Source organism: Platichthys flesus, chromosome 6 (assembly GCF_949316205.1).
Source record: "Platichthys flesus chromosome 6, fPlaFle2.1, whole genome shotgun sequence".
Lineage (NCBI taxonomy): Eukaryota > Metazoa > Chordata > Actinopteri > Pleuronectiformes > Pleuronectidae > Platichthys > Platichthys flesus.
This window is the reverse complement of record NC_084950.1, coordinates 19,075,143-19,102,621: the sequence shown is the minus strand read 5'-3', so window position 1 is coordinate 19,102,621 and position 27,479 is coordinate 19,075,143. Positions and strand designations below refer to the sequence as shown.

At 41.3% G+C, this 27,479-nt stretch overlaps 1 protein-coding gene across 2 annotated transcripts in view; it reads left to right on the top strand.

Moving 5' to 3' along the window:
• srpk2 (SRSF protein kinase 2) overlaps window positions 1–27,479 on the top strand; it is a 45,092-nt gene that overhangs the window by 14,818 nt on the left and 2,795 nt on the right. Inside the window, exons 2-14 of one of the 2 annotated variants that reach the window (XM_062389934.1) lie at window positions 8,940–9,091; window positions 11,183–11,291; window positions 13,035–13,122; window positions 13,478–13,565; window positions 13,653–13,759; window positions 14,928–15,093; window positions 16,740–16,780; window positions 17,992–18,307; window positions 20,063–20,995; window positions 21,991–22,091; window positions 22,543–22,650; window positions 22,748–22,817; window positions 24,645–24,737. In XM_062389934.1, the coding sequence (XP_062245918.1) occupies window positions 8,940–9,091; window positions 11,183–11,291; window positions 13,035–13,122; window positions 13,478–13,565; window positions 13,653–13,759; window positions 14,928–15,093; window positions 16,740–16,780; window positions 17,992–18,307; window positions 20,063–20,995; window positions 21,991–22,091; window positions 22,543–22,650; window positions 22,748–22,817; window positions 24,645–24,737 (2,372 nt within the window). Of the gene's footprint in view, window positions 1–8,939; window positions 9,092–11,182; window positions 11,292–13,034; window positions 13,123–13,477; window positions 13,566–13,652; window positions 13,760–14,927; window positions 15,094–16,739; window positions 16,781–17,991; window positions 18,308–20,062; window positions 20,996–21,990; window positions 22,092–22,542; window positions 22,651–22,747; window positions 22,818–24,644; window positions 24,738–25,067; window positions 25,161–27,479 lie in introns of both variants that reach the window. The other variant, XM_062389933.1, reaches the window with a different exon arrangement.

Here is a 27,479-nt window from a genome sequence, read left to right as displayed (position 1 = left end):
TTTCAGTGTGTCCAGACTAAGACACAGCCCCAAAGTTTTCAAACGAAAATGTAGTCGGCAGCGTTTTCGAACTTCTCTTTTTTAGCAGCCCTTAATCAAAAGTAGTTTGGTCACTTGTTGTAGCTGTAGCAGAGTTGATGCCTTTTCAAAGGAAAGCGCAGCAGTATGGCTGTAACCATAGTCAAGCTAGAGTTTCATGTTAATCCAATTTATTCAGGTAATCTCTGGATAAGAAATATTTGCATTGTTCTCATTGACACATCTGCTGATAAAGGAGTTGTCAGAGGTCACTTGGAGGTGGCGACAGATTCACAACACAGTGCACAACATTCCAGTTCAACTTTGTGTCACAACAGCTTCACCAAAGGAGAGGCTGCTTATTAGGTGGTGAACCTGCCTCGTTGTGCGGTTCTCACTGCGGTGGATGCCAACAAAACCACCGGAGAAGTCAAAGGACAGAACTCCCTCCCTCCATTGCTTCTGGCTTTTCTCACTCGGTGGCAGTCATCTCATCAATATGCAGCCCCGGTTAATGGTGTGCTGCACACCAGTCGTGAAGAACTGCAAGAATAGAGCCATTCATATCAAGAGGCTGCATTTTCTAAGCCTCCCATTGTTGTGAATGTTTCGAATGCTGCAATTAAGAAAGGCACAGTCATCCATTTGGTTTGACATTTAACAACACAAATTGCAGGTACTAGCTGCGGCGCCTGAAGTAGGGCAGGGACACCCCTGCAATCCTTCTGCCACAGTCGCATAGAGGTTGTTTTTATACAGAGGCAAAATTGTCAGCGTGCTCACAACCTACAAGAGTGTGTGACTGCTCGTTGCTTTGTTGAACCCTATAAATACCAGTGTTTCCTTATATTATAAATCTTAGCCGTTACATCATGAGCACAATGTTTTCATAACCAAAAGAAAATTGTGATGCGAAAGAAAAAATCTATGAAATTGATTTGAATTCATCCAAATTTTGTGTTAAGAGGGGTTTTCCAACACACTGTGTGAATTCATTCTGCCTCTGTACAAAGCCTACAAAAAAAGATTGAGAGTTAAGAATGGGTATCGTCTATGTAAAGGTAAATTCACAGAAGCCTGTAGAATTGACCAAACATTGTATTTCCAAAAGGAATTGAAAAAATGGTGGCTTGAACATTAAAGAGGAAATACACCACAGTGTTCCTTGTCAGTGCCTCTTGCCGTGTTGCTCTGTCTCAATGATTCTCCGTATCTTAAAAATGAAAATCCCTCTGAAGCTAAAATAGAAGCTCATGATGATTGCAGCAGACACTTGCACATTCACAGAGTTCAGGAGTGTTGCATTGCACCCTGTGATAATACGTTGAATCGGGAGCTAGTGGTATCGAACAGGACCCCACACAGCTGTAATGTGCAACTACAGGTTACATGGGGGCAGTGCAGCCTGTGCTGTGACGTCAGGCCGCATCCTGAAAATAGCGGTGAGATCTCAGCTCTGCACACAGACAGATACTCTGGAGGAGAGGAGAGAATGAGTCAGCTGTCCTGCCGACACGGGCCAAGGCAGAGAGACGGAGAGAATGAAAGATTAACGATGAATCAATCAGAGGTAGAGACCGCTGGGACGGATCGGCCGAGCTGAAGGACGCCGGCGGTCTGAATCCCACGCCTTAGCATTGACAGCGGAGGATGATGCTCTCGTTGCTAAGGAATACCTGTTACCTTGGTGATAACAAGTCATATTTAAGGATAACTCATCGGGTTCGAACTCGAGAGCGGTGTAATGCAGCGTCATGTGAACATGTTACCAATGTGATTTCCACTGTCGTTAGCAGCAGCAGGGTGCACCACTGATCTGAAGTCTCTAACGGAATGTGGACGGAACTATTAGATCCAACCAATCGAAAGGGCACGGGAGAATAAAGAGAACTACTATTACAACTGCTATTTTCTCTATCTATGTTGATTTATTCTGGATGGAAGAAATACTTATAGTGATTAAATGGAATTCAAATGAAAATAGTTTTACAATTCCCTTTACATTACATTCATGCTTTACCTAAGGTACCAAAGTAAAAGCCCCGTTTGTCAGCTTCATAGCTATATATTATTGGGTTCTTATTAATCATGTGTTATTGTGCAAATTATGAGCACACTTTTAAAGTTGTGGATTGTAAAGGCTGGGCCCATTTTATTATTATACATTATAATTTAAGATACAAAGTAAAACGAGAATTTAAGTGAAAGTTTTGTAGGAGTACAAGATATAAAGATACTACAAATGGAAAATAGAAACTATACTTGAGCACAGTGCTGAAGTTACGTTATTTAGTTTCTGTTCAATGCACATCTTTGACAACAGCTGTATCATAGTCATATTAAACTGACACACACAAAATACACCAACTGTTTAGTGAACTTCTTTCTTTTCATTGATTTTCTTTTGAAAAACAACTTATGCAATGTGTGTCATTAAATGAGGTTGGTACAGCGAGACCCAGATCCACCACGAGCCAACAGGAATATTGTTGATTGTTCAGTTACTGATTTGATGTTCATGGACGAGGACTCACCATACAGGCTGCAAAAACAAACGGAACCGGTATGAGGGCTAAAGTCATCAAAATAAGTTATATAGAAAGAAAAAAAAGTTTCTGCTTCCCAGAAATCATAAGGAAGTGTCCTGAGAAAGGTTGTCCCAAACTTTCCCAATGTGGACGAACTGAATACAAACCGATCAGTCACCTAAAATACTCCCCTTTACGCAAAGTATTATAGACAACTCTACATAGGCAACTTAATTAAGTAAGTTCAAATTTACAAAGCTATTACATTTTCATTATGTATGGACTTTGTTTCCCTGTAACCTCGACGCCTGACTTCCTCTTCTGCTCTCGTTTCGATACCTATTGACAATGACCATTGGGCTTTAAGGGTTTGTCAATGGGCACTGGAGGATGATGCCGTCCCCGGCCCTGATCAACCAGAGAAGAGCACTTAGAACTTTTATAGCTACTCATCATGCTGACCTCTGGACTCCTGTGTTCGCTGACAAACACAGTTGTATTTATATCAAAATGGAACCTTGTTTTACCTGCACACATGTTGACATTGTCACTGCTGCCCTGTCATGTCAGCACTTTACAGAAACAAGGCTGTCCAGACACGAGTGCACAGCGTGGTGCTAGGAGGAATTTACAGGGAGAAAAAAAAAAACTGCTTTACGATTTGTTCTGATTTGGTCTTGGTTTGCATCTCAGTTTCTCCTCCCTGTGGAATCCGTCAAATGAAATCATTTCACATTTGTTCTCTGCCACAGTTTTCTCCACATCCTCCAGCCCGACACAACATTTCCACTGCAGTCAGGATGATGAGCTTAGTGACAGAACTGGTTTACAAGCAAGAATGCTGGGGCTTGGACATTGCCGTCGGCTTATTGTAGCAACAAGACAAACCTTTCAAGTAGGGTTAGCCTTACACAAACATGTACACTGATCACACATGCAGTTGTGTGTGGGAGGAGAAATGTCTTCTTCAGCGATTTTAATGCAAATTTGTAGGTGAACCAACCGGGACATGGAAAACATGTCCAGCTCTTAAAAATCTAACACTGGTGCTACAGATGCCATTGTTGGGTGTTAGGCCAAAAACCTGTGTGTGTGCGTTTGTGTTCATTATGACCTGCACGCACTCTTTTACTTGGATTAGGATGTAAGAAGCAGTCTGGGCAGTCTGTGTGTGTGTGTGTGTGTGTGTGTGTGTGTGTGTGTGTGTGTGTGTGTGTGTGTGTGTGTGTGTGTGTGTGTGTGTGTGTGTGTGTGTGTGTGTGTGTGTGTGTGTGTGTGTGTGTGTGTGTGTGTGTGTGTGCGTGTGTGCAAGGTACATACGGCAGTTATTTACCTCCCCAGTAAAAATGCAGTGGAAGACTCATGTCTCAACCTGCTCTCTACAGTCTCTACACACATGTGCTGTTACAGCATCTCCAGCTTCAAAATACCACTTTACCTATACATGTACAAAGTAACTTCAATTAAAATGTGCAGTTAATACAACCATGTAAACATGCATTATTGCAGGAGAGGGGACGGCGACACAAGCAGTCACTTGTTTGATATAAACATGAAATACTTTACACGTGGGACAGTCCTGGTGGTTCATATTAACTTCTCCCACTCGGCCCTGAGGCAAGGTACTAACACACACAGTTGTTGCTAAAAGTTTGTCTGTAATTGTCTGTTATCTAAAAGAGTGTAGCTGCTGCAGGAGATTTGCTGGGGTGTTACTACACCTTCTTGAACAGGAAATTGTTGCCCCTGTAGTGTGAATAAGTGCCAATTAATGGAGGAAATTGATTAGTGCCGGTTTGACCAGACGGGGGGGACTCAATTATTCCAGATTGGATAAAGTGAAACCTGTTGGTCTGCAGTGGGAATGTTATAAGACTTATTGGTTTATAATGCCGATTGTGGTGGTTTTATACATGTAGTTTGTACAAATCGGATGTTACGTGTAAAGATACAAATCAATGTTCTGTTTAACCAAAGAATTGAATAAAAATATGAATACTAAATGTATATTGATAATGCATTGGAGCGAGTCACTCTATGGATTTGCATCGAACACAATTTTTATACAAACATAATCGGAGAAAAGCAAACACACAGCCCCTTAGTTTGTTAGAGCCGGTGTTTGACCTGCTCACCACTGATGCTCTCTCCACCTCCACCTGTCTGATGGTGTGATGGACAGTATGGATCAGTGTGGATGGATTCATGCTTGCTCTCTGTATTTTCCTCCTTGCTTCTGTTATTTATTTTCTGCTCTTCTTCTCTGGGCCCTTTCTGAGTTTGTTGTCAGTCTGTTGTTAGTCTACTGCTCTCTGTCTTTCTTTTTTTCTCTGTCTCTGTTTGGCCATCTCTTTCTCTTGGTCATTCAGTCTGTCTCTGTTTTTTCCCTCTCTTTGGCTGGTGGTTCATTTTCTCTCGTTTCTCTCTACATCTGACTTCCTTTCTCTTTCTTTCTCTTTCTTTCTCTTTCTTTCTCTTCCTCTTCCTCCTCTAAATCTCTACCTCTCGCTCTCTGTTTTCTGTCTGTCCGTCCGCTCCATTTCCTCTCTGTTCTGTCTCCGCCTCTGCTCTGCTCGTCTTTCCTACTCAGGCGGCGTCTTTGCTATCTTAATGTTTTGGCAGCTCGGCACGGGTCCAGGAAGTTATGGGGGTTAAGTGTCTGTACTGCCATTGGCAAGATGAGCAGTATAAAAGCTCTGAGCCTATAGACGTGATGTATCACTAACTACGTGACTGCTTTGGTAAAGAAGCTGCATCCTACTGCAAGGACACCCTCTACTGCCTGTGTGTGTCTGTTGTGTGTGTGTCTGTGTGTGTGTGCGCGCGGCAAGGAAATCTCAATGCCAAGTCATCTTCTGTCTTTATCTGCAGGAAGGGAGGAACCGTGCCGTTGTGTGTCTGTTCGTGCCTGTTGGCCTTGCCACCAGGTTAACACTTTTTGTCCTGGACACCCTCCTCCTCCCTCTTCCTCTTCCTCCTCCTTGCCCTGCAGTTGCTATGGCAACACACCGAGAGCCTCCATCATGTGACTGCGCCTGTGACCGCAATTAAATAACAGCTCACAAGCGCAGGCTTTGTGTGTTGACGTGTTTATATATTTTTTTCTGTCTTAATTTAGCATTTGATCATGTTGCCAGCGTGAAGTGACGCTGAATAAGAAGTGTTGGACGAGCTCTCCCAGGCTCAGCTGGTCTCATTCAGTCTCACGAACATGCTGCTGAAAGAGCCACTTCTCTTTAGATGAAGACTGGATTGATGTTGAAACGTCTGATTGATGAAAACGTCAACCTGTTTGAGTACGAATGCACGAGTTTTATTCACATCTCAGAACACTGTCTGCATCTATTATTGGCAAGAGGTGAAGTTTATTTGCTCACTGTGACTTTGATTCTATACCTTTGTCAGAGTACTTTTTATTCTCTAAAAACAATAAATGTGAAGGAATTTGTACAGCACTGCACATTCGACCTAGTGTGTAGTTGTACAAATGGTACATTCAGTGGCATGTGTACATAAATGTATGTTGGCCAAGGCTAACATTCCTAAACATGATTGTGTAGTTCTTGCACCGACAATCCATGGGGTCTTCCCAGACCCTGTCCCCATCCCTCCTACAAGTTGAGTAGAAATTGGTTCAGTAGTGTTTGCATAATCCTTCTAACAAACAAACACACAGGTGAAAACTAACCTCCTTGGAGAATGATGAGGAGAAAACGCTGCCAGTTGCACCCAAGAAAATATTATTTAGTTACAGAATGAGTTTATAACTGATTGGACACTGTGGAGGTATCAGCAATCTAAATATGAAAAGAAATGTTAGAAATGGAAAAAAATCACTGCGAGGACGTCAACTTGAGTGCGTTCCTGTCTTTATTTGTGTTAGCTGCTCGTGAGCTACACATTGTGCACGTTGCCGGTCTGTTTCCAAGTGTTGTACATGTGTTCCTCTGTGTCTATGTTTGTGTCTAGTTGTGATTTACAGTGTGTTGAGTATGAGGTCATATTAACGCAATATAACTAAAAGCCATTACGTCGTTTTACGATGCACTAGTATGGCGTAGCCGTAGAGGTTTGATGTTACGCACAAGTTCACAAAAATCTCCATAAATATCCATGTGTGCCGTGGCAGTGCCCCGTCTGATCACTCATTGTAAGACGTCCCGGATAAGTGCGCCAGCTAAATGCAGAAAATTCGGCCAGGCCTGAAGAGAAGAGGCAGCCTGTGCTCTGCAGCCTGTTCACCCTCCCATGGGCTCAGTTCCATTTCAGACAAGGGCAAGGAAGTGGAACGGGGAGATGAACCCTGAAAAGCTGATGAAGCCTTATCTATGCATGTATTTGTCATTCCAGATATTCTATCTATTATTTTGTCTATGTCATTAATCATGTCGTACATTTTAGAAATACCTGCTCCTAATACCCCTTTCAAGGTCGCCATAGTTTTTACGGTGTGCTACTTTTTTCTCAGGATTGAAAGAAGTTGTTTTACATTGTGTCTGTTGTTGGACAGTTTCCATTTTATCTGCTGATTCATGTCTGAGGGGGGGAGTGGGAGTGGATTAGTTCAACCTGAGCGTCTCTGAGCTACAAACCATATCTGTCCACGAACCAACTGTGTTTGACGCTTTGACGACCAATGTCTCTCATTGACTCCCGATAGTTACTGTTTGAATCCTTCATAAAGTTGTCACAATACAATGTAACAATAAGAATCAATATGACAAATCTGAATAAGTCCTATAACTGATATTGAGATATTTAGTGGTGCATATCACAATTTACATTTTTTATTATAAAACTAATCATGAAGAAGATATTCATACTGTCTGAGTTTGACTCTACAGGAGTTACAGATTGTTTTGGACTGTATTGCTGCACCACTCAGACATTAATTATTGAATTTCAATGTGATAATTTTTGAAGGGGCTTAATGCACAAATAAACATGGTTCCAGGACATACACTGTATACACAGATGGACAACATAACTGATTCCCATAAGTGAAGCCAAAGCATCTTGATCGCCACCTGGTGGCTGGCTGCAGGTTATATATGTCCCACCCTCTTCATGTTAGTGGATGGCACAAGGACCAAGATGGTTTCAGTAAGTTGTTATCACACTGACGATTGTTCAACTGATAATTCTTCCAGTCAATTTGGTTTTAATAGTTAACTGATGCAATTAAAATGTCATGATTGACAGCTGAGACTGACTCACAATTGGTTAAGCACATGTATTGAGGGGGACCCCACTACGATGGGTCAATCCTCAGATCAACTCGCACAGATTCTCCAAATGCTCAAGTTTGCAGCGTTTGAATCTGGGAGATTTAAGCTTCACTTCTTGATAGTGGGATGAAGTGGAGACTTGTCGTCCATCTTTATATACAGTCTATCTTCCAGGCTTTCTAATGCTAATGGAACACAGGACACAGGAGCAGAGTCACGGGTAGACTTAAAATTAGGCTTAAGACAATAATTCAAAATGAACTGACAAAGTGAATAATGAAGAAGGTACTGGTTCTAACAAGACAGCAGAAGTAAACAACTTGTTTATAGGCAAACAGAGAATCCCGAGTGAAGCACGCCAGAGGAGGCGGGCTGAGCGTGGCAGGTTACAGCAGAGATGTTTGCTGGGGATGCTGGGCAAAGATTGATAAACAACAATGGTTATTTTTGGGGGCAGGAAGGTAACAACAACATTCCCAAACAGCCAGAAAGCAGAGAGGTTGGCTGGTGGACAAGGTGTATGGCAAAATTGGCTGAGTCACTGTGGTGGTACCAGTTCTAATAGACTGCAGTGTCTTAGTGGTCTTGAGAGAAGACACAGCCAGCAGCATGAATCGTTTGTTGTTGTGCCTCTGCCGCATCTTCATTTAAAACAGTGCAGAGAAGTTGTGAGGTCGTCCCTCTTTCCTTTGGACTAACAGTCGCTTCGATATGAATTTCCCCATTATGCATGTTCTTAATTTGTTCAGCAACTGGCAATTGATCGCTGTAGTTTATCCTTTTATTTATTTCAAACACAGATAAGTGGCACGACCCCTCCTGAGCTTCTTTTTTCTCTGCAGAAAAATAACCTGTCTGACATAGTGTTCCAGAGTAGCGAATGTAAAAGCCGTCATGAGCTCAGTGCAAGATGAATAACTGTCAACGATGCTAGTCAGCAGCACACACTGGAAGAGCTAACATCTTTATATATGGAAATATTACAAGTTATTATTTTCATATATTATACATCTGCTCCTGAAGCACAGTTCATGTTTGCCCTCGCCTTGAGTCATGGCTGCAAATATTCAAACATGTGAGCGTAAATTGCTCAAGCTTATATTTCAAGTAAAAAATAAGTGACTTGAGATGTTAACCATCTTTCATCCCACTATTTTATTTACAGGCCTGAGACCGAGCAGAAAGCCCCAGTGAGCGCCCCTCCTCCCCCGCCACCCCCTCCACCTCCCCCTGAGCCGACGGGGCCCCCGGAGCAGGAGGAGGAGATCCTGGGCTCCGATGATGAGGAGCAGGAGGACCCCGCCGACTACTGCAAAGGTCAGAGCAACACATGAACTGAGCAGACCACGCACACTCGGAAGTCGGTCTGTCCCAGACCATTACTTCCACTCTCTACGTCTGCTGCTGCAGAGCTCAACAAAGGCGGCCCTGTCTCACATTGTCTCCCCCTCTCCATCGCTGTCCCCCTGTCTGGATTTTCTCCTCTTTCTTTCTTTTTCCCTCCATCCTGACGGGATTTTACACCAGTGTCACTCTGGGTGCCGGTCTGAGACGCTCATTAGTTGTGACACCAACATGTCAAGGTTGTTTTTCTTGTTGTCAGAGAGGAACGGCAGACTTGCTTCCTGGAGAGGGTCACGATGCCAGAGAAGAGTGCACCGACTTCTGAGAAGATCATTTTCACTACAGATTCACTAATGAAAGAAATAGTGCAGCCTGTTTAAAAGTATTTCAATGAGTCTATATATGGCATGATGTAATTCAATCATATGTTTTAATACTTTGAGACGGCATATATCTCATTGGTTAGGTCAATTCTTGAGATTATGTTACACATCTCACATGAGGAAGATGATAGAAAAGAGAAAAGATTGAATCTTGGTTTGGATATTTTATCTACTTAAGACCCTTTATTGGTAACCCTTGTATTTATTTATGAGCATTTGATGTACTTGTACTCGGGCCCTGTACTTTTAAAACATAAAATTCACTTTGTTACTGCATAGAAGTGCATTGAGTAGCTTTCTGTAGTAGTTTTCTGTGTTTGATTCCTCACCTGCCCACCCGGCGTGTGTGTCTGTGCTGTTTTACTTGAAACACCACAAATTATCAAGTTTGTGCTCAACAAAATACACTTCCAACAATGTTGCCCTGTCAGGCACGACTTCTCTCTCTGCCAGCTGGTCGTGTCACTGTGGCAAGAACAAAGACCGAGCTCTACTTTGTTAAGTGAGAAAACATTTAGTCCATTTTGAAGTGAGAATATACTGAAGCTCAGCATCAGATCCTGTTAGCTTCAGTAAGTGGAACAAGATATCCAATACTGCTTATATATAAAGATGGATAAAAACATTAGAAGCATGTGTAAATTACAGTACACGGTGAACTATATCCAGAGATCCAATCCATCTACTGTACCGTGTATCAACCCTATAAAAGTGGTGGGGGTAGCTGCTGCCAATCCCAGCTGACACTGGGCGGGAGGCGGGGTACACACTGGATGGGTCACCAGCATATCACAGGACCAACGTACACAGACACACAACCATTCCCACTCTATGGACAATGTAGAGTCTCCCATTAACCCAATTCCAATCTGCAAGACATTAGACTGTTACAGTAAAAAGTATCTGGATAAAAATCACATCAACAACATGTGAAATCCACACGGAAAGAAAGACAATGTTTCTTATTTATGGCCCATATTTACAAATCTCAATTTTATGTTGGCAGGAGTATTGTCGATCCAAGTTCATTCACATTAATTCTGCTAGGCCTTATGTGCAGTCCTGTTTCAAAATGATAAACAGTTAAAATGACATTAACTAAATTGGGTGTATCTTTTATTGATTTAATCCAATAATCAGATTTAGATCTAGATCTTGCATGCTGGACACAATAAAACATTTTATGATTGATTCTGTTGTGCTGCTGAATAACACTGCATCGTGCTGAGAGATGTCCAACCCATTTATATCAATGAGAGTAGATGAAATGATAGAAACATCCTTCAGTTAAAACAAAATGCTTCCCGGGCACAAGCTCTAATGTTCCTAATGGTTTTAACTTGAATTGCGTTATTGTCTCAAATCAAAAAATTTAGTGTCAAAGATACAACTTTATTTCTCTCTGTATCGTTGCTTCACAAAATGTTGCAGATTCATGCCACTGGGAATGTTTGTGCTGTATTTTCCTCCTGCATCTTTTTTCTCCCACTTGTGGAACACGTCTGTCCTGTCACGTCTCCTGTCTGTTTGACCTCCCTCCCTCTGTGCTGCTCTCCCACCACTTTTTGCTCACTAATGGATTTCATGTCATTGGTTATCTCTCGCAGTCGCCAGTAACCTTCATCTTCTCTCTCTCGCTCTCTCTCTTCCCCCGCTCTCTCTCTCTCTTTATCTCTCTCAGGAGGGTACCATCCGGTGAAGATCGGGGATTTGTTCAATGGAAGGTACCATGTGATCAGGAAGCTGGGGTGGGGCCACTTCTCCACCGTATGGCTTTGCTGGGACATACAGTGAGTCACACACACACACACACACACACACACACTGTAAATATAGGTTTTTTAAATGTTGCTTCATGCTGAGATATTCACCACATTTACTCATGACCCAGAAAAAGCACTTGCATGCTCACAAATGCTGTTCATCAGAGTCCTTCACTTGACCTTGCTCACGCAGACGCACAACACATCAAACGTACCCCCCCACACACACAGAGACACACACAGCAACCACACATGCACCTGTTGACAGTCTCTGGCACGTCACCACTACGACAGTTGCAACCAACACCATTGTGCACTAGCACCAAAGCCATCCATTTGCACTGTGATGTTGTTTCTGTGTTCACGAGGCAACCGGGGAGGATGGATGACAGTGTCATCAACCCAGTGTCACCTTTCTGTGACACACACACACACACACACACACACACACAAACACACACACACACATGCAGAAACGCATTTACTCATGTCACTGGTGTTAATTACACTGATGGTGGTCATAATCTCGTGAGTTGGAGTTGCGTTACCTGACTCACACAGGACAGTTAATCCCAATGCTTGACAAATGCAGACACCTTGGATTTATTCACTCTGTCAATATCGAGGCAGATGTCGTCTTCTCTCACTCCTCCTGCCTTTTTTTTTACTTCTACTTTCCTTTGTTTATTTAGTTATAGTTTGGCTTTTTATACATTGTTGCCGTTGTTGTTTTGCACTGTAGACTACATAATATATACACAATATATACATTACAAAAAAATATATAAAAGGCAAACTGTAAATACTATTAGTATTCATTACTTATTAATTACTTGTTTTTGGTCTAATGATTTTTTTTTTTATTATTAAACTAGAATATCACTCTATAGCAAGCATACCTCAGCCAAGGCTCCTTATGAAATCACATTTAAACTCACTATATTCCACTAATATGTCACACCTTGTTAAGCCCTATGAGACAAATTGTGATATGTGAATATGGGCTATACAAATTCAATTTGTTTGATTGATTGATTGATCAAGATACCTTAACTATTTCCTGGTAAAACAAGGAATAAACCCTGCAATACATTGTAAAACAAGTTTAACACATTTCCTGGATCCGTTTTAATGGTTCTCTATCTGACCCATACAAACTCCTTCCACCAAGTTATCATTTTCACAGAGGCCAAGATGATATTTTTTTATTTTTATCCAATCAAATTCAAACAAAAATATATTTAATGTACAAGAGGAATGAGCAACATGTATTTACATGTCTTCAATGATGAAACGATGTAAATTAAATGATGATCACTGTCAATTGATTTATTAACTCATTTTTGCAGTAAAATCAGCACTTATTTAATATTATCACATTGGAATTGAGGCCGGACACAATGTCACACAGGTCAGAACTCACTGACATACAACATGCAACATGACATGCAATAGTTACAATAGAGTCATGAATACATACCATCAATTACAATAGGTGTGTATGTGGACTGTGACAAGACCAAAGCACTGGTGTACTTTCACATGATGCCAACTTCATAATAAAATGCCACATAGCTCTCACATTAGCATTTGCAGTGTCACTGTGGGCAGTGTGAATGCCAAGCTGTCGGCCAGTGTTGGTTCAGGTGCTATTTTCATACCTCTCCCATTCACTCATTAGTTAGCATTGCTGCCTTTATCGGCCTGTGGGTTTGTGAGTCACCACGAAATCACAATAATGCATCTTTGTGTGTCTGTGTGTCATTACAGAGTGAAGAACTTTGTGGCGATGAAGGTGGTGAAGAGCGCCCAGCATTACACGGAGACGGCCCTGGACGAGATCAAACTGCTGCGATGTGTGAGAATCTGATTGGTTTGATACTTTGGTGTTTGGTAGTCTGACTTTTTTCATCATTTCATCCTTTTCAGTTTTGTTTGTTCCTTTTTCCTTCCTCCCCCTCCCCCCTCCCCCCTTCCTCTTGTTTTTGCATCCTTAAACCTTCTATTTTCCTCCCTTTCTTTTTTCCTTCTTTCCGTTATTCTTTTCTCTTTGCACCTTGCATCTCTCTCTCAGGTTGTCCTTTTTGCATGGTCGAGGCAGAGGACCCTCATATCAGAATGAAACATCCTTTCATCGTCTCTCTTTCCTTCTCTCTTTTCTAATTCCCTTTATCCTCCAGTGTTTGCTTCATCTCACTGTCCTCTCATTTCAGGTGAGAGAGAGTGACCCCGGCGACCCCAACAAAGACATGGTCGTCCAACTGATAGATGACTTCAAGATCACCGGAATCAATGGCATACGTATCCTTATCAGGCTCTTGTGTGTGTGTGTGTGTGTGTGTGTGTGTGTGTATGATGATAATGTCGGTCCTTGACTCTCCACCCCAGATGTGTGCATGGTGTTTGAGGTACTGGGTCACCACCTGCTGAAGTGGATTATTAAATCTAACTACCAAGGTCTGCCACTGGTGTGTGTCAAGAGCATTATCCAACAGGTTAGTCACACAAACTCACACACAGACACACAGACACACACACACACACACACACACAAAACTAAAGTACTGGAAGACATCACAATATCTGACATATACACGTATACACATAAAATAGTACAATAACAAAGCAGTTGACAACAGTGACATCTACAGTTTGACATAGTAAACAGAATTTTTTCTTTTTTCAAATCAGGATGTTTTATACAGAATAGATTAATGTCACATACATACTGTATTTGTCACTTTGGTATATAGTAGGCAAACAGACTTTCATTGAACGGCATTTCTCATTTCATTCACTATGGCAGTGTCTGAAATCACTCACTCGCTCCTTCTCACTATATTTAATGTGAAGGACCATATAGTGAGCTAAGGGGCAAAAGAAACAACTAAATCATTGTCGCAGGATTATGATGAACAAAAACAATGTTGGCTGGTGAAAAATACAATTATACATTTTGAAATTGGAGTGCAATGCACCTTGGGAAACAACATTCAGAGTATAAAAAAAACATCAATAAACATTCGGACAATCTGCAAAATGGTGACCTCACTATGTAGTGGACTATATCTTGAATAGTGAGAGATAATTGGACACAGCATAATCTCAAATTCGGGAGAGCTGTTCTTTCTGACCGGGTTTTTCTTGAGGGTTAGAAGTTAAGAAATCTGTCTCACAGTCAGAAACAATGTCCAATATCTTTAGAGATGGACTTTGGAAGACTGGGTCAAAAGACAGAGAGAAGGAAGCGGATTGAGAAATATAACATGAAACGAATATAAAAGGCTCCAAAGAGCTCATTCGAAGCTTTCTACTACCGTGCCTGGTTTTATGCACTTCAAACATTAGGAATTTCAGTCATTTCAGCCCCTGCCAGCGACTCACTTCTCAAAAGCCAAGAGGAAGATGAGCAGAAATTAAATCTGTGTTTTTCCATCAGCGTTTCAGTCTCAGAGCCTCCGAATAAACCAAGGAGAAAAACGGTGAAAGAAAAACAGCCTCTCCTCTGTCTTCAAGATTGAGAAGATTTAAAAGAACGGCTACTTTAGCATTGAGAAGGAGAGAAGGAAGGACATGGGGAGAGACAGAGAACAAGAACTGAGCACAGAGAGTTACATGTATTAATACAAAAGAGTGTGACTTTTTACCTGAATGTGTTTATAGGTCCTGCAGGGTCTGGACTACCTCCACACAAAGTGTAAAATCATCCACACGGACATAAAGCCGGAGAACATCCTGATGTGCGTAGATGATGCATTCGTTAGGCGCATGGCCATGGAGGCAACCGAGTGGCAGAAGGCCGGAGCCCCACCGCCCTCTGGATCTGCAGGTAGGGACACACTAACACTTGTGTTTGATCAATTCTAAAGGAATCGAGGCGCAGTCCATGGACTTTTTGTTCTCTTTGCAGACTTACGGTAAACTTATTATACATAGAGTAAGATAACAGTCCTTAATCCTAATGTATAATCTTTATTTATAGTGAAATTAATAAATCATGAATCCTCAAATATGTATTAACACTTTTCTTTAGTGTTAATGATCAAAATGTAAAATTAAGAAATGCTATTCACAGAGAAGCCTTTGGTGTCTCCTCCACCACTTGCTGTCTGTTTTTTTCCTCCACTCCTGCTGTTTCCTCTCTTGTCACCAAGTTCCTCTGTCGGAAAAAAGGAAATAGTTGTTAAAAAACAGTTGCGATGAACTCAACATGAACCCTGTTCCTTGGGTGAACCCCCAACCGCCCCACCCTCTCCACCATGAGCTGTCAATTCCTTGCATCAGCCAATGGAGTATTTTTTTTGCCTTCGGGGTAACCAATTACATTGCTTACATTTGGGTACAAAGCAATCCACTGTCAAAACAGAGGAGCTATAATGGTGACACAAATCTGTCAGTGACTGGAGAGAGTAAATAAAATGTTCTGTCATCATCATGAGGTTGGGTTGTTGTTTATCGTTTGGGACATAACGAGTTTATATTTCTGATGAACGGACAATGTTGCTTGAAATGTTGTTGTACTTGCTGATCTGCTGAGCTGGAAACCAGGAGTAGACAACAACATGATTTCTATTAACAAAACGTTCAATTTGAAATATTGATCATTGTTGTGGAAATAGGTTTACAATGGACAAAACCTTTTAAAAAGTTAAACGTTACTCATTTGAATTGGTTCAGGGAAAAAATGTCAGTGTTCTATATGTTTCTACTTTTTCAGTCATTATAAGAATGAGAAAAGAGTATTATGAATCGTGCACAAGCATCAAGGCAGTGGGAGTGTGTGAAAGATATTTGTTCTCACTTCACCTACGTATCATGTTTTTAAAGAAGACATACTTTGCTCATATTCAAGTTCATTATTTAAATTTGAGTTATTACTTGAAATCGTCATCACTGTCCTCATAATGTTTTAGCTCCTCTTTTCAGCCTCTGTCTGAAATGCTTGATTTGAGCTCCTGTCTCCTTAAGGTTCTCTTCTTGATGAAGCTCAGTCTGCTCTAATTGGTCAGTTAGTCCACCCTGTTGTGATTGGTTAACCGCTCCAAGCGCCTGTAGGAAATGTCGGTCTCCTCGCTCGCTTTACCTGGCTCTGTAAGGGGATTAGTCAGGCGTGCTTTATGCAAATGTGGGGCATTGGAATGATGACATCACAGTGGTGCAGAAGTCTTGGTCTGGATTAATGACTCTGAAATTGAGGAGCAGTGTTTTCAGGAGCTCTCTTATAAACGGACCGGAGAACGGTTTAACTTTGCAGAACTTTTACATTTACAGAAACACCTATATAACACAAGAGGAAATAGAATAACTGAAAAAAGCACATGTCTCATTTAAAAGTACGCGTGACTACACAACCGAATGATCGATCTTCCAGAAGATTATATTATTGGATGTATTTTGAACTTGGTTGAGTGACGGACTGATGTTAGTGAAAGCCTGAAGCCACTGATTGTTGCTCTTTTTCTTTCTGTCTATCAGTTAGCACAGCCCCTCAGCTCAAACCGGTGAGTATAACAGATGTGAGTATGAAACCAGAGAAATCCACAAACACACTCAAACATAAACACACACAAAAAACAACGAAACATTAAAGTTCAAAGAAAGATACAGTACGTGTCTTCAGGGCATTTCAAACTATTCAGTTAGTCAAAGTGCAAGAGAAACAGGGAAGATACTGGGTGCCCCACCATATTAAAAATACATCATAGAATTGTATTAGTCTTTTCTCACCTGTTTTTCTCAGTATCCATATGAAACTTCCCACCATCTGTAAGGAGAGCTGCTCACTTCATCCTGAACGTTAAATAAATAGTTATTTTCAGAATTTGAGTTATATTCAACATGCATTTCAATTACAACTTTGTGTTTATTTAAATGGCTTAAGAAGCTAATTTTACTGTTATATAACATTCAGTTTTTGTCCAGTTAAAACCCTGTATCTCCGAAGGTGTCCTATTTGTAGAAATCTGTTTTCTTCGTTGTGACAATGCCTTATATAAATAAATAAAGTAAGTTTCAGGTTTGCACAGGAAACTTGAATTATAATTGTTTTGCCTATGTATCCTTAGGGGCTCTTTTTTCATATAAACCAGTGGGTGTTCTTTGTGACACTATAATCTAGTAAAATAATAATTTCTTTTTGTTTATTAAGAGTTAATCGCTCCAAATCTCAGTGAATCCCTGTCATCAGGACTGTGTACGTGTGGTTGTATTTGATTGGCGGTTGTCTGGCAGCGTAACTCTCAGCTGAACGTGATTCCAATGTTTTCTAATTCCTGATTGGTGTGGGGAAGACTTTGGCATCAACTTTATTCACATAAAATAATCAAAAAACAAGGAGAGCAAAATCAAATATGTAAACGTGTCGTGTAATATAACTAAAACATGTTTGACCCTGGAAGGAATTGGGAACAGTTTTTAATACAGTTCTCTGAAGCATCAAGGAAACCGTGATTCCTTCGCCTTCGCTTGGAAAAATTAAAAAATCACATTCAATTCTCGGCAGCATGATTTTCATCGGACAGCAATCACAGGCTCTCTTTAAAATGCACAAATATTATAATATGATAAAATAATCTACATCGAAAGTGTGAGGGGAAATTACATAAAAACATCACGCACCTTTCAAATACATATCAAACTATTTTATTCCTTTCATTTCTCCTGTTCAGGCCGTGATTTGCCCCCTGTGACTCCCTCTTCTTCTTCTCTACTTTTTTTCTCTTCTGAGGCGGGGAAGATTTCCAAGAACAAGAAGAAGAAGCTGAAGAAGAAACAGAAGCGGCAGGCGGAGCTGCTGGAGAGGCGGATGCTGGAGATCGAAGCCCTGGAGAGAGAGGCAGAGAAAAAGGAAGAGAGCGTCAAAGAGGGGGATGATAAAGAGGCACCTGAGCACAACCGGCCTTCATCTCTGCAGACAGCGGCGCTCGGCCCCAGCATGGCACTGGGAGAGAGCGACGAGGATGACGACGATGAGGAGGATGGGGAAGACGAAGAGGAGGAGGGAGGAGAGAGGGAGAGGCCCACCAGGTTGACGAATCATACATGTGAGTCGTGTGATGAGGTTTTCTTTCTTTATTTCTTCTTGAGGTGCAGTTATACTATTATCAAATACAGTGATCAACTCCACCATGGAAATCCTTATGATTTTAAAGGATTTTTAGAGGAAGGCAGCACAATGGTGCATGGTCAGCCTCATAGCAAAAGGTTCCCAGTTCGAATCCCAGCTTGGTCGGGGTCAATCTGTAATGTGTAATCTCCTTGTGTCTGAGAGGGATTTTCTCTGGGTCGGCTTCCTCCCAAAGTTCCAACACATGCAGACAAACTACCATTCACACTCACATTCACACCTAGGAGCAATTTACAGTCTCCAAATAACATCAGCTGCATGTGTCTGGCCTGTGGGAGGGAGCTGGACCAAGTGGAGCAAAGACACTCGTGAGAACATGCTAACTTTACATGGGAAGCCCTGGTTTGAACCCAGAATCTTGTTGTTCGAAGACGACAGTGTTAACCTCTACACCCTATATGTAGACCTCGAAATATGATTTGGTCCCCTAAATGTCCTGAGCTTTATTTTACACACATTTAACAGGATTAACTCTGTCACTATTTACATTTCCCATAAAATGTTTAAACATGTGGATTCAGCTATATTTGGTTGTGGCTGTGCAGGGACCCACCCCTGCTGGGATGTAGGAATTTTTTCAGCCGTCACAGTGTGAAGTGTGAAGTGTGCCTGCACATGTTTTATCATCATGTTGTTCTGTGCTTTAGTCTCAATCTCAGCTCAGAGGGTAGTTCACCCGGCCAAGAATACAGTTTAGTACAAACTGACATTTCATTTGGCCGCTTTAAAAGCCACAGCTTGACATTTCCTGTCATATCTGTTTTACTTAGATGATGTTGTATAAGCTGAGCGCAAATAAAACTAAAAGTGCCATTTGCAATGAATTTATTATATCGCCTCCTCGCGGCTTTATTCAGCCCTCTGAATCACCCGTCTCTCATTTGTACAGTAGAGCTGGAATCACATTTCGTCTGAACCCGAGCCATTTTGTGTCACTTTAAGGGTTTTTTAAAACATTGGACAAGATGGTAAATGTCCCTTGTAAGTGTCAAGATCTTCTGCACAAGTTTTTACAGGAATCTCCAGGATGTTAGCGGCCATTTAGAGGCTTTAAAATGTAATCTTTTGGAATCTAAGTTGGAAAATGTCATCCTCAGCCATCCCCTCGTAGAATCTGAGTGTGTTGTACATTTACACTGAACTATCGTTTTTAGTTGATTGAACCATCTTATTGATTTGTGATGTACAGTACCTTGTTATAGATTCAGTTTAATGGATGATACATCTTGTGAATTCCTATGTGAAGGAGGCGTAAGCAACGTATTTAGGTTAGCTTTTGCTTTTTACTCTTTTTCTAAATCCAAGCTGTGGCGTTCATTGATCTGCAGCACGAGTGAGTTAGAGGACGTGTGCGCAGGATTCTGTCTGTGAATGAATAGCAGGTGGATTGGCTCCAACTACTCAGCCCACACTAGACCCACTGTGGATGGGAGGAGAGGCTGATTCACATAAAAAAGGAGGAAAATACAATGGTGTCTCTCCATCTCCATCCACCACCCTCTGTCTCTCCACCCCCTGTCTCTTTCGTTCTCACTTTCTCTCCTTTACCTCCTTTATTCTCCTTTCAGGCTGCTCTTTTCTCCGCCTACGCCGTCTTTGAATTCACTGACATCTCCTTCCCACTCACTTCCTCTCTCTAATGCTTCTTCCTTTCCTCCTCCCTCCATGTTAGGCGCAGCACCTCCTCAGGAGCAGATCGAGGTACCCACCATCACCGCAGACGACCCTGATGAGGAGGCGGAAGAGGAGGACGAGGAGCCCACGCCTGTCGCTGAAAAAGATGCCCCCATTCCTCCCCCCACCCCAGAGGAAGGTAGTGGAGATACAGCACCAGCAGAGGTAGAGGAAGAGGAGCAGGAAGAAGATGAGGAGGAAGATGAGGAGGAGGAGGAGGGATTGAAAGGGACAGAGGAAGAAAATGATGAAGAGGACGCACAGGAGGAAGAGAGGGTAGAGGAGGAGGAAGGCGAGGAGAGGGCGGAGGTGGAGAAACAGACTGAAAAAGGGGAGAATGAGAGAGAGGCGCCAAAGAGTGACAGCAAAACAGAGGAGGAGTCCGTGTTGGAAAAAAAGGAATCAAAGGAGCAGGACGGAGAGAATGAGGAAGATCAGGAGGAAGAAGAGGATGATGACGACGACGAGGAAGATGATGATGACGACACGACAGCTGACCTCCTTACGGACAACTCCCCCCCTATCAAACCCCAGAACAATAAAACCAACTCAGCCAAAACCAACGGTCACGTTTTGTTAGGGTCTGATGTACTGAAACCAAACCCTGGCCTCCCTCCGCCACCCTCGCCAACCCCCGATCATCTCCTCTGCCCCCTGGTGGAGTCTGAGCTGAGCTACACGGACAGGGAGATCTCTGTCAGCTCTGGTTATGAGATGTACAACGGCGACCTGGGCGCACCGGGGCTAACCAACGGATCCCGAGAGCCACATCAGGGCGCGAGGCCCATCTTTCCCGACTTGCCCCTGGATCCTGAGCCAGGAAACCCTGTAATGGTTGGGACAGCAGAGATCGGAGCGGGGCGGTCTCCCAACAGCCCGGCTGACCGCAGTCGCACTGTGTCGTCCTCGAGCACAGGGGACACACCCAAAGGTGAGACATGGTTATGTACTGACTACTGTTTAATTGTTTTATATGTTGCTGGGTTTTACCGCTCTCATTTCATTATATTTTTATTTTTAAGAGTAATATCAACCTGTCTTTATGATTGATGTGTTTTTTGTTTTTTTTTATGTATTTCTCTTTTCTGTGTTTTACTTAATAACTTGGTTAAGAGATGTGCTACATTGATTAAATGTAGAATAAAACTACTTTACAAACAAATTACTATATTCGCTGATATAACGAATTTACAATATTTAGGAAAAACTTTGTTCCTTATTACCAAATATTTTGTCATAATCTTTAATTAACACAAATGTGGTTTTGAAAAATATTGTTGTTTCAATAAAAACATTCATTTCCAAGTGTTAAGCTAAAAATATATAAATATTTTCATTTAAGAAAATTTAAAGAATATTACATATAGAAAATTACAAAAAATTATTAAATCACATTTCATGCTAATCACATTAGTCAGACATAACATTGTTGCCTTCTATTCCAAGGTCTCCATTGAAAAGGATCTTTTAATCTACATGTAAATGAGGTTTACTGGTGTAGTTAAAAAAAGGAAAGAAAATCTTTATAGCAACTTAATTTAAATCGAAGGTGGGGGAACGGATCAGCAGAGTATGAATTATCCTCACTATGTTTTTTTCATCTTATACATTATAGCTGCCTGCTAACATGATCCTGTTGCTCATTAATACATTTCTGTGTCCAAATATCTGGGTGTTATCAATGACTCATCACCAACATTAGTCCTCAACCCACAACTTTCATTTCATTATCATTCTCTCTCTGGCTCTGGGGTCAACTCCCTATATGAACACAATTTTACTTATTTATGGCCATCTTTTTTGTAGTTTAATAACACTCTGAAAACATGACATTACATTTCATAGTTGGTTCCTTGTTGAAAAATAAGGTGAAGAGTCCTGATCATATGCATTAAACATGTGCTCTCTCCCTCTGCTCCCTCTCAGTGAGGGCCAGAGCTGCCGACCTCCTGATCAACCCACTGGATCCTCGCAACGCGGAAACTATTCACGTCAAGATCGCTGATCTTGGAAATGCCTGCTGGGTGGTAAGACCGTTTCTCTATTTTAAGATTTAGCTGTAGATCACAGTAGATCACAGGAAGGTGGCCTATTCTTTTATTTGATTTATTGTTGACATGTTGAAATCCAGTCAGACCAATGTTTTGACTTATGAATAAACCTCTTAGTTGGATAAAGGCCTGGTCAATATCAGATGATCTGGCACAACTACTTGCTAGAGATTTTTGTGGGGAAGTTTTTAACCAAAACATAAAAGCAGTCATAACAGATTTTTATTACTTGGTTAATTTTTTTACATTTCTTGGTTCATTTTAATAACAACAAAAGAGATTTGGGACATTTAGGTAGTTGCAAATTTTCCATTTCTTATAAGGGTAAGAGATATTCAAAGTCATTGTAAGCTCACTTCTCCTTGTCTCCTCTCCTCTCCTCTCCTTTCCTTTCCTCTCCTTGTCTCCTCTCCTCTCTCCTCTGCAGCATAAACACTTTACCGAGGACATCCAGACGAGACAGTACCGCTCTATTGAAGTCCTGATAGGAGCTGGTTACAGCACTCCTGCAGATATCTGGAGCACTGCCTGCATGGTGAGGACAATATATACGTACATATTGTATGTGTGCATCATATAGCAACTATTCAGTTTCGCTCAGTGGACACTCAAGTTGGTTGCTTCTCTTGTAGGCATTTGAGCTGGCTACAGGAGATTACCTTTTTGAGCCCCACTCTGGAGAGGACTACTCCCGTGATGAGGGTGAGTAATACGACACACTCACATGATTTAATTTCCTTATAGAAAAATCTCAATATGTTTCCTTTGTATGTATTACTGTGAGTATTGTATAATGACTGTAAACTTAATCTCTAATACTGCGTATTTATTTCAATATTGATTAAAAGAATGAGCAACTAGATAAATATTTTAATTTAGAGTAGAAATTTGTATTTAATGTAAACAGTTGTAGTTAAATATTTTCATAGATTTTTTGCATTTAATGGGATGTTTTTTTAATTCAGCATTATTAACCTTTTATTAACCTAACCAGCACATTTTTCTTAACTATTCTCAAACATCAAAAATGTACTGATGCATTTATTACAACTTGAAATCCATTTGATGATTAAGTTTTCTTAATATGTCCCATAACAGACACTCACAATATTATCCAACTCTTTACAATACACCAAATTAAATACAAATTAAATATACAAAATAAATGCAAATAAAAAAAATGATATAAAATGAATACATTTTGTAAATGTTATATTCTGTTTTTGTGTATCATTATTTATAGTTTTTGTGGATGTGAACTTTGATTTAACTCACTATGCAGAATGACAAGTTTTTCTCTTTATTAGTAAATGGGCATTAAAATAGAAATAATTCATAATTGTTGATTTGTCTCGATTCTGTTAAAGTGTTATGATTGCCGCCATATTTATTGGATCTTTGTGCTATTAATAACAGTACATCTGAACAATACATACAGTATTTGTAACAGATTGATCCTAACTGGGTCTTAAATGGATCAAAATGGCCTAAAGGGAGCTCAGTGTAGAGTAGCCACCCCTCTGCCCAAATCCCCACTGTCCACTTTCAACTGTAAATCTTGTCCTGTAACTCTGCTGTGATGCCTCCACTCATTTTTCAACCTAAACCTGAACAGCTCACATGTTATAGATACACACATACAGTATCAATAATTAGAGATCAAATGTTCACAATAAATTTAAAGCAACACTAAGTGAATTCATCTCAAGAGTAGTTATCCTGAGTATATGTGTATCTATATCCTCATCACATTTTATTCTTATCAAGCATCACAGTCCCTGTATTTGCATGTGGACACGAGTCAATGACCTGAATACAACACGTTTTCACGGCTAATCGTCACGTATCTCCTCATCCTCACTGCTCAGTGAGCTCATTGTGTTATTTTTCTTATCACACGTGACACAGTTAACGTCATGTATGATTTCCTGCCTCTGAGGCCACGTTGAAAATCTTCACCAAGAAAAGAAAATTGTTGAACCAACTTTTTTTTGAAATGCTTCAGTTGGCAACACATACATTAATTAAGTTTGTTCAAATAAAGATTATCAAGTTGTTTCAACACACAGGATAACTTTGATTTTTAAAAGAAAAACGTAAGTCATATTTATTTCAAGTTGGTAAACAGCTTACTTGTTTTTTCAGCGTAGCTCTGGAATTTAGTTTGTTCAATTTTGCATCTGAGTTCATGTCACTTTTATTCCAAGGCTGAACATCTCATCTCATCAACTCCGCTGTGGGGGCACAGCTCACTAACACGATTTTCTCCCTTACTGTCGGTGACTGTCTCTTTTTATCCTTCCTTCTCCCCTCTTTTCTCAACCTGTCACCTTCCTTTCCCCGTTTCTGTTTTTCTTTACATTTTACTGTCATCTCTCCCCTTTCAATTGACCCCTTCCTTCCTTGTCTTCACCCTTTCTCTGTCTGTATTTCCTTCCTCTCCGTCCTCTTCTCTCTCTTTTTTTGTCAACCCCTTTCCTCCCCCCTTCTCCTCCCATCCACCCACCTCCCTCCTCTTCTCCTCTGTAGACCACATAGCTCACATCATAGAGCTGCTGGGCTGTATTCCGAGGCACTTTGCACTCTCCGGAAAATATTCCCGGGAGTTCTTCAACAGAAGAGGTAGCACTGGACAGAGAGCTGGTGGGACGGAGACACAGAGATGTCTGAGGCACACAAAAATGGACGCTTCAAATAAAAAAAAAAAATTTGATTAGAATTTACAAGAAAGAATTGGGTGCACTGATTGTGAAATAGTGACTGAGAACAGTGAGAGCAAAACCTCACTGCAATAAGTTGTAACATTAGTCATTAGTTTGATAGTGCGTCTATGCAGTGGCCGGAGGCAGGAGTGTGTTTCCGTCCCGTGCAGCCTGTCGTGTTGATGTGTGTGTGCATGCTGTAATGCTGAATCGTGCCTGTTCCCTCTGTGATGTATGTGGTGGTGGGCAGACCACATCGCTCTGATCATGGAGCTCCTTGGGAAGGTCCCACGCAAAGTGCTCGCTGCCGGGAAGTACAACCGAGAGTTTTTCTCCAAGAAAGGTAAACGACTCTGTGGTTCATGGTGGGTTCGGTCAAGGCCGGGCCTCGTCCCTTTTTGGAGTAGCTGTAGACGTTCATAGTCGTCCCAGTACCTGGATGAAGTTTGTTGTTTAGTAAGCAGTACTTCCCGTCATTCTAAATCAAGGCAGTTCAGATAGAGTTCAGGTAAGTTTTCGATAACTGGGCAAAACTAGAATGACACATAGTAGAGTACAGACCTCCATCAAGGCCCAACAATGAAACCACATTTTAATTCACTGCATGCAGATTCTTTTATTTGTATCTGCACCAAAGTACACACATTAAAAAATATCAGAATACCATTTTTTCTTTTCTGGAAGAATCAATAGCACTATTAGCGATAGTGAAAGTAAAGTCAAATTCCCAGGCTACACATGGAGGAGTAAGGGCTCACTGTAAAGTTTGAAGTGTGTGACACACCTCATCTTTGAGCCCGGTAAGTGTGTGTGTGTGTGTTTGATACAGCTGATAACCCCTCCACCCGCTCATTTATTCTCTTTTTTCTTCCTCTTAGTCTCCTTCTCTTTCTGCTCATATATTCTTCACAATGTGTCATGAGATCCGTCTTTGATGTTGTCTCTCTCTGAGGTCGGCGGCTGCACTTGATGTCTCAATGTTCCCCCCTTTTATCTCGCAGCTCTCCGTTAATCTGCTCTGACTCTCTCGCTCCGTCTCTCCGGGCTCCTCCCGTCTAGCACGCTGCCTCTGCACGTGCAGCTCAGTCGCGCGGCCTCGTACGCTGACTTTTATTGAACTCGGGGGAGGTGGAGCAGTCTGCATACACTGAACCAGACAACACAACTGAAACACACTCTGCTTGTATCGGAATTTAGAAAAGATCTTAAACATTCAGCCTTTTTGAACAAGCACAGATTCTATTTACACAAAAAAAAACTTGTCAGTAATGATCCCAGTTCCTTTCCCACTTATTGTGCTTCTTTCGATCAGTGCATACTGGGATGGAGAGGTTACCATGGCAGCCATGATTGGAAGCGAACCTTTGCTCTTGATTGCCAGTCATCTCCCCCCTACTTCAATAATGAACACCTTCCTCTCCTTGTCTGTTTCCATTCCTCTGCCACTTCTCGGCCTCTTTCGGCCAACATCTGGTTCTTGGCCAAGACTCTGCAGGTTTTCACTCCATCATTACTGCTCTGTGCTGATTAGCACTAATTAGCGAAATCAGCGTTGTGGTGATTGGTTGGAGTCTGCAGAATAATCGACAGCTCGTCCGAAACAGGAAGACCGTTTTTTCTTACTTACCTCTAATAGGATCCGGCAGTGCAGACATTTGCCTGGTTTTGAGAAATGTGTCTCTGAGATTTCTGTTACCACCACAGTGAAAATGAAGGTGAAAGGATTTGTTTGTATTGATTATAGTAACTATTTACTGGTGAAATAGTTCCAAAGAAAACAGCTGACTGTGCACTTAGTGGATTATCTCTTTTGTGAAAGGGCCCCAAGGTAACAAGGACACTGTGGCGAAAATGGTGCTGTGTTCTCAATGTACTTTTACAGAACTGTGGCAACCAGAAATGCAATCCCAATCACCCCCAGTACTCTCTGGTGGAAGCAGAAATCTAAGAGATCCATAGGCCTCGGTGAATACAATTAAAATGAGATAGACACTCAGAACTGTTCAACCCTCCGCCAAGGATCAACAGTCCCCTTATGAAAACATTTAAATCCTCTTGATCCAGATCATAATTCTCTGAGAAATCAACGGAAATGTTTAAAGTGATTGCCCTACATCACAATGTCAAAGAAAGTGGATATGAAAAGTCCTGGATCCGTCTCTTTATTAAGGTCCGCACCAAAGTTTTCTGGTTTCATTTTTGGGTCACGCCCCACCCATCTACAACATTTCATTGAAATAGGTTATTTAGAGTTTGTGCAATCCTGCTTATAAACAAACCAACCAACAAACACATGAACAGGGGTGAAAACGCAACCATCCTTGGCGGAAATATTTAAGTGCATGGCTAGCTTCCATTACATCAAAATGTTGTCTTAAAATTAAATTGTCTTAATGTTAACAAATCCCATGAAAGGACCGGAAATCAACATGTAACATCCCTAACCTGTATATGACACCCAGCTCCAGGCCAGCTGTTTTACTTTTTTTTTTACTGAAATGATCTAATGTTTCTTTCTTTAAACAAAAGTCAAATCATTTCCAAAAACAGATGAATACTGTAGCTTCAATCAATGTTATTCAAACCAAATTGTTTCAGTGAATAGGGCCTGTGTTAGGGACTATTTTCAGCTGTGGATTAAGACACATTTGATGCTTCAGTG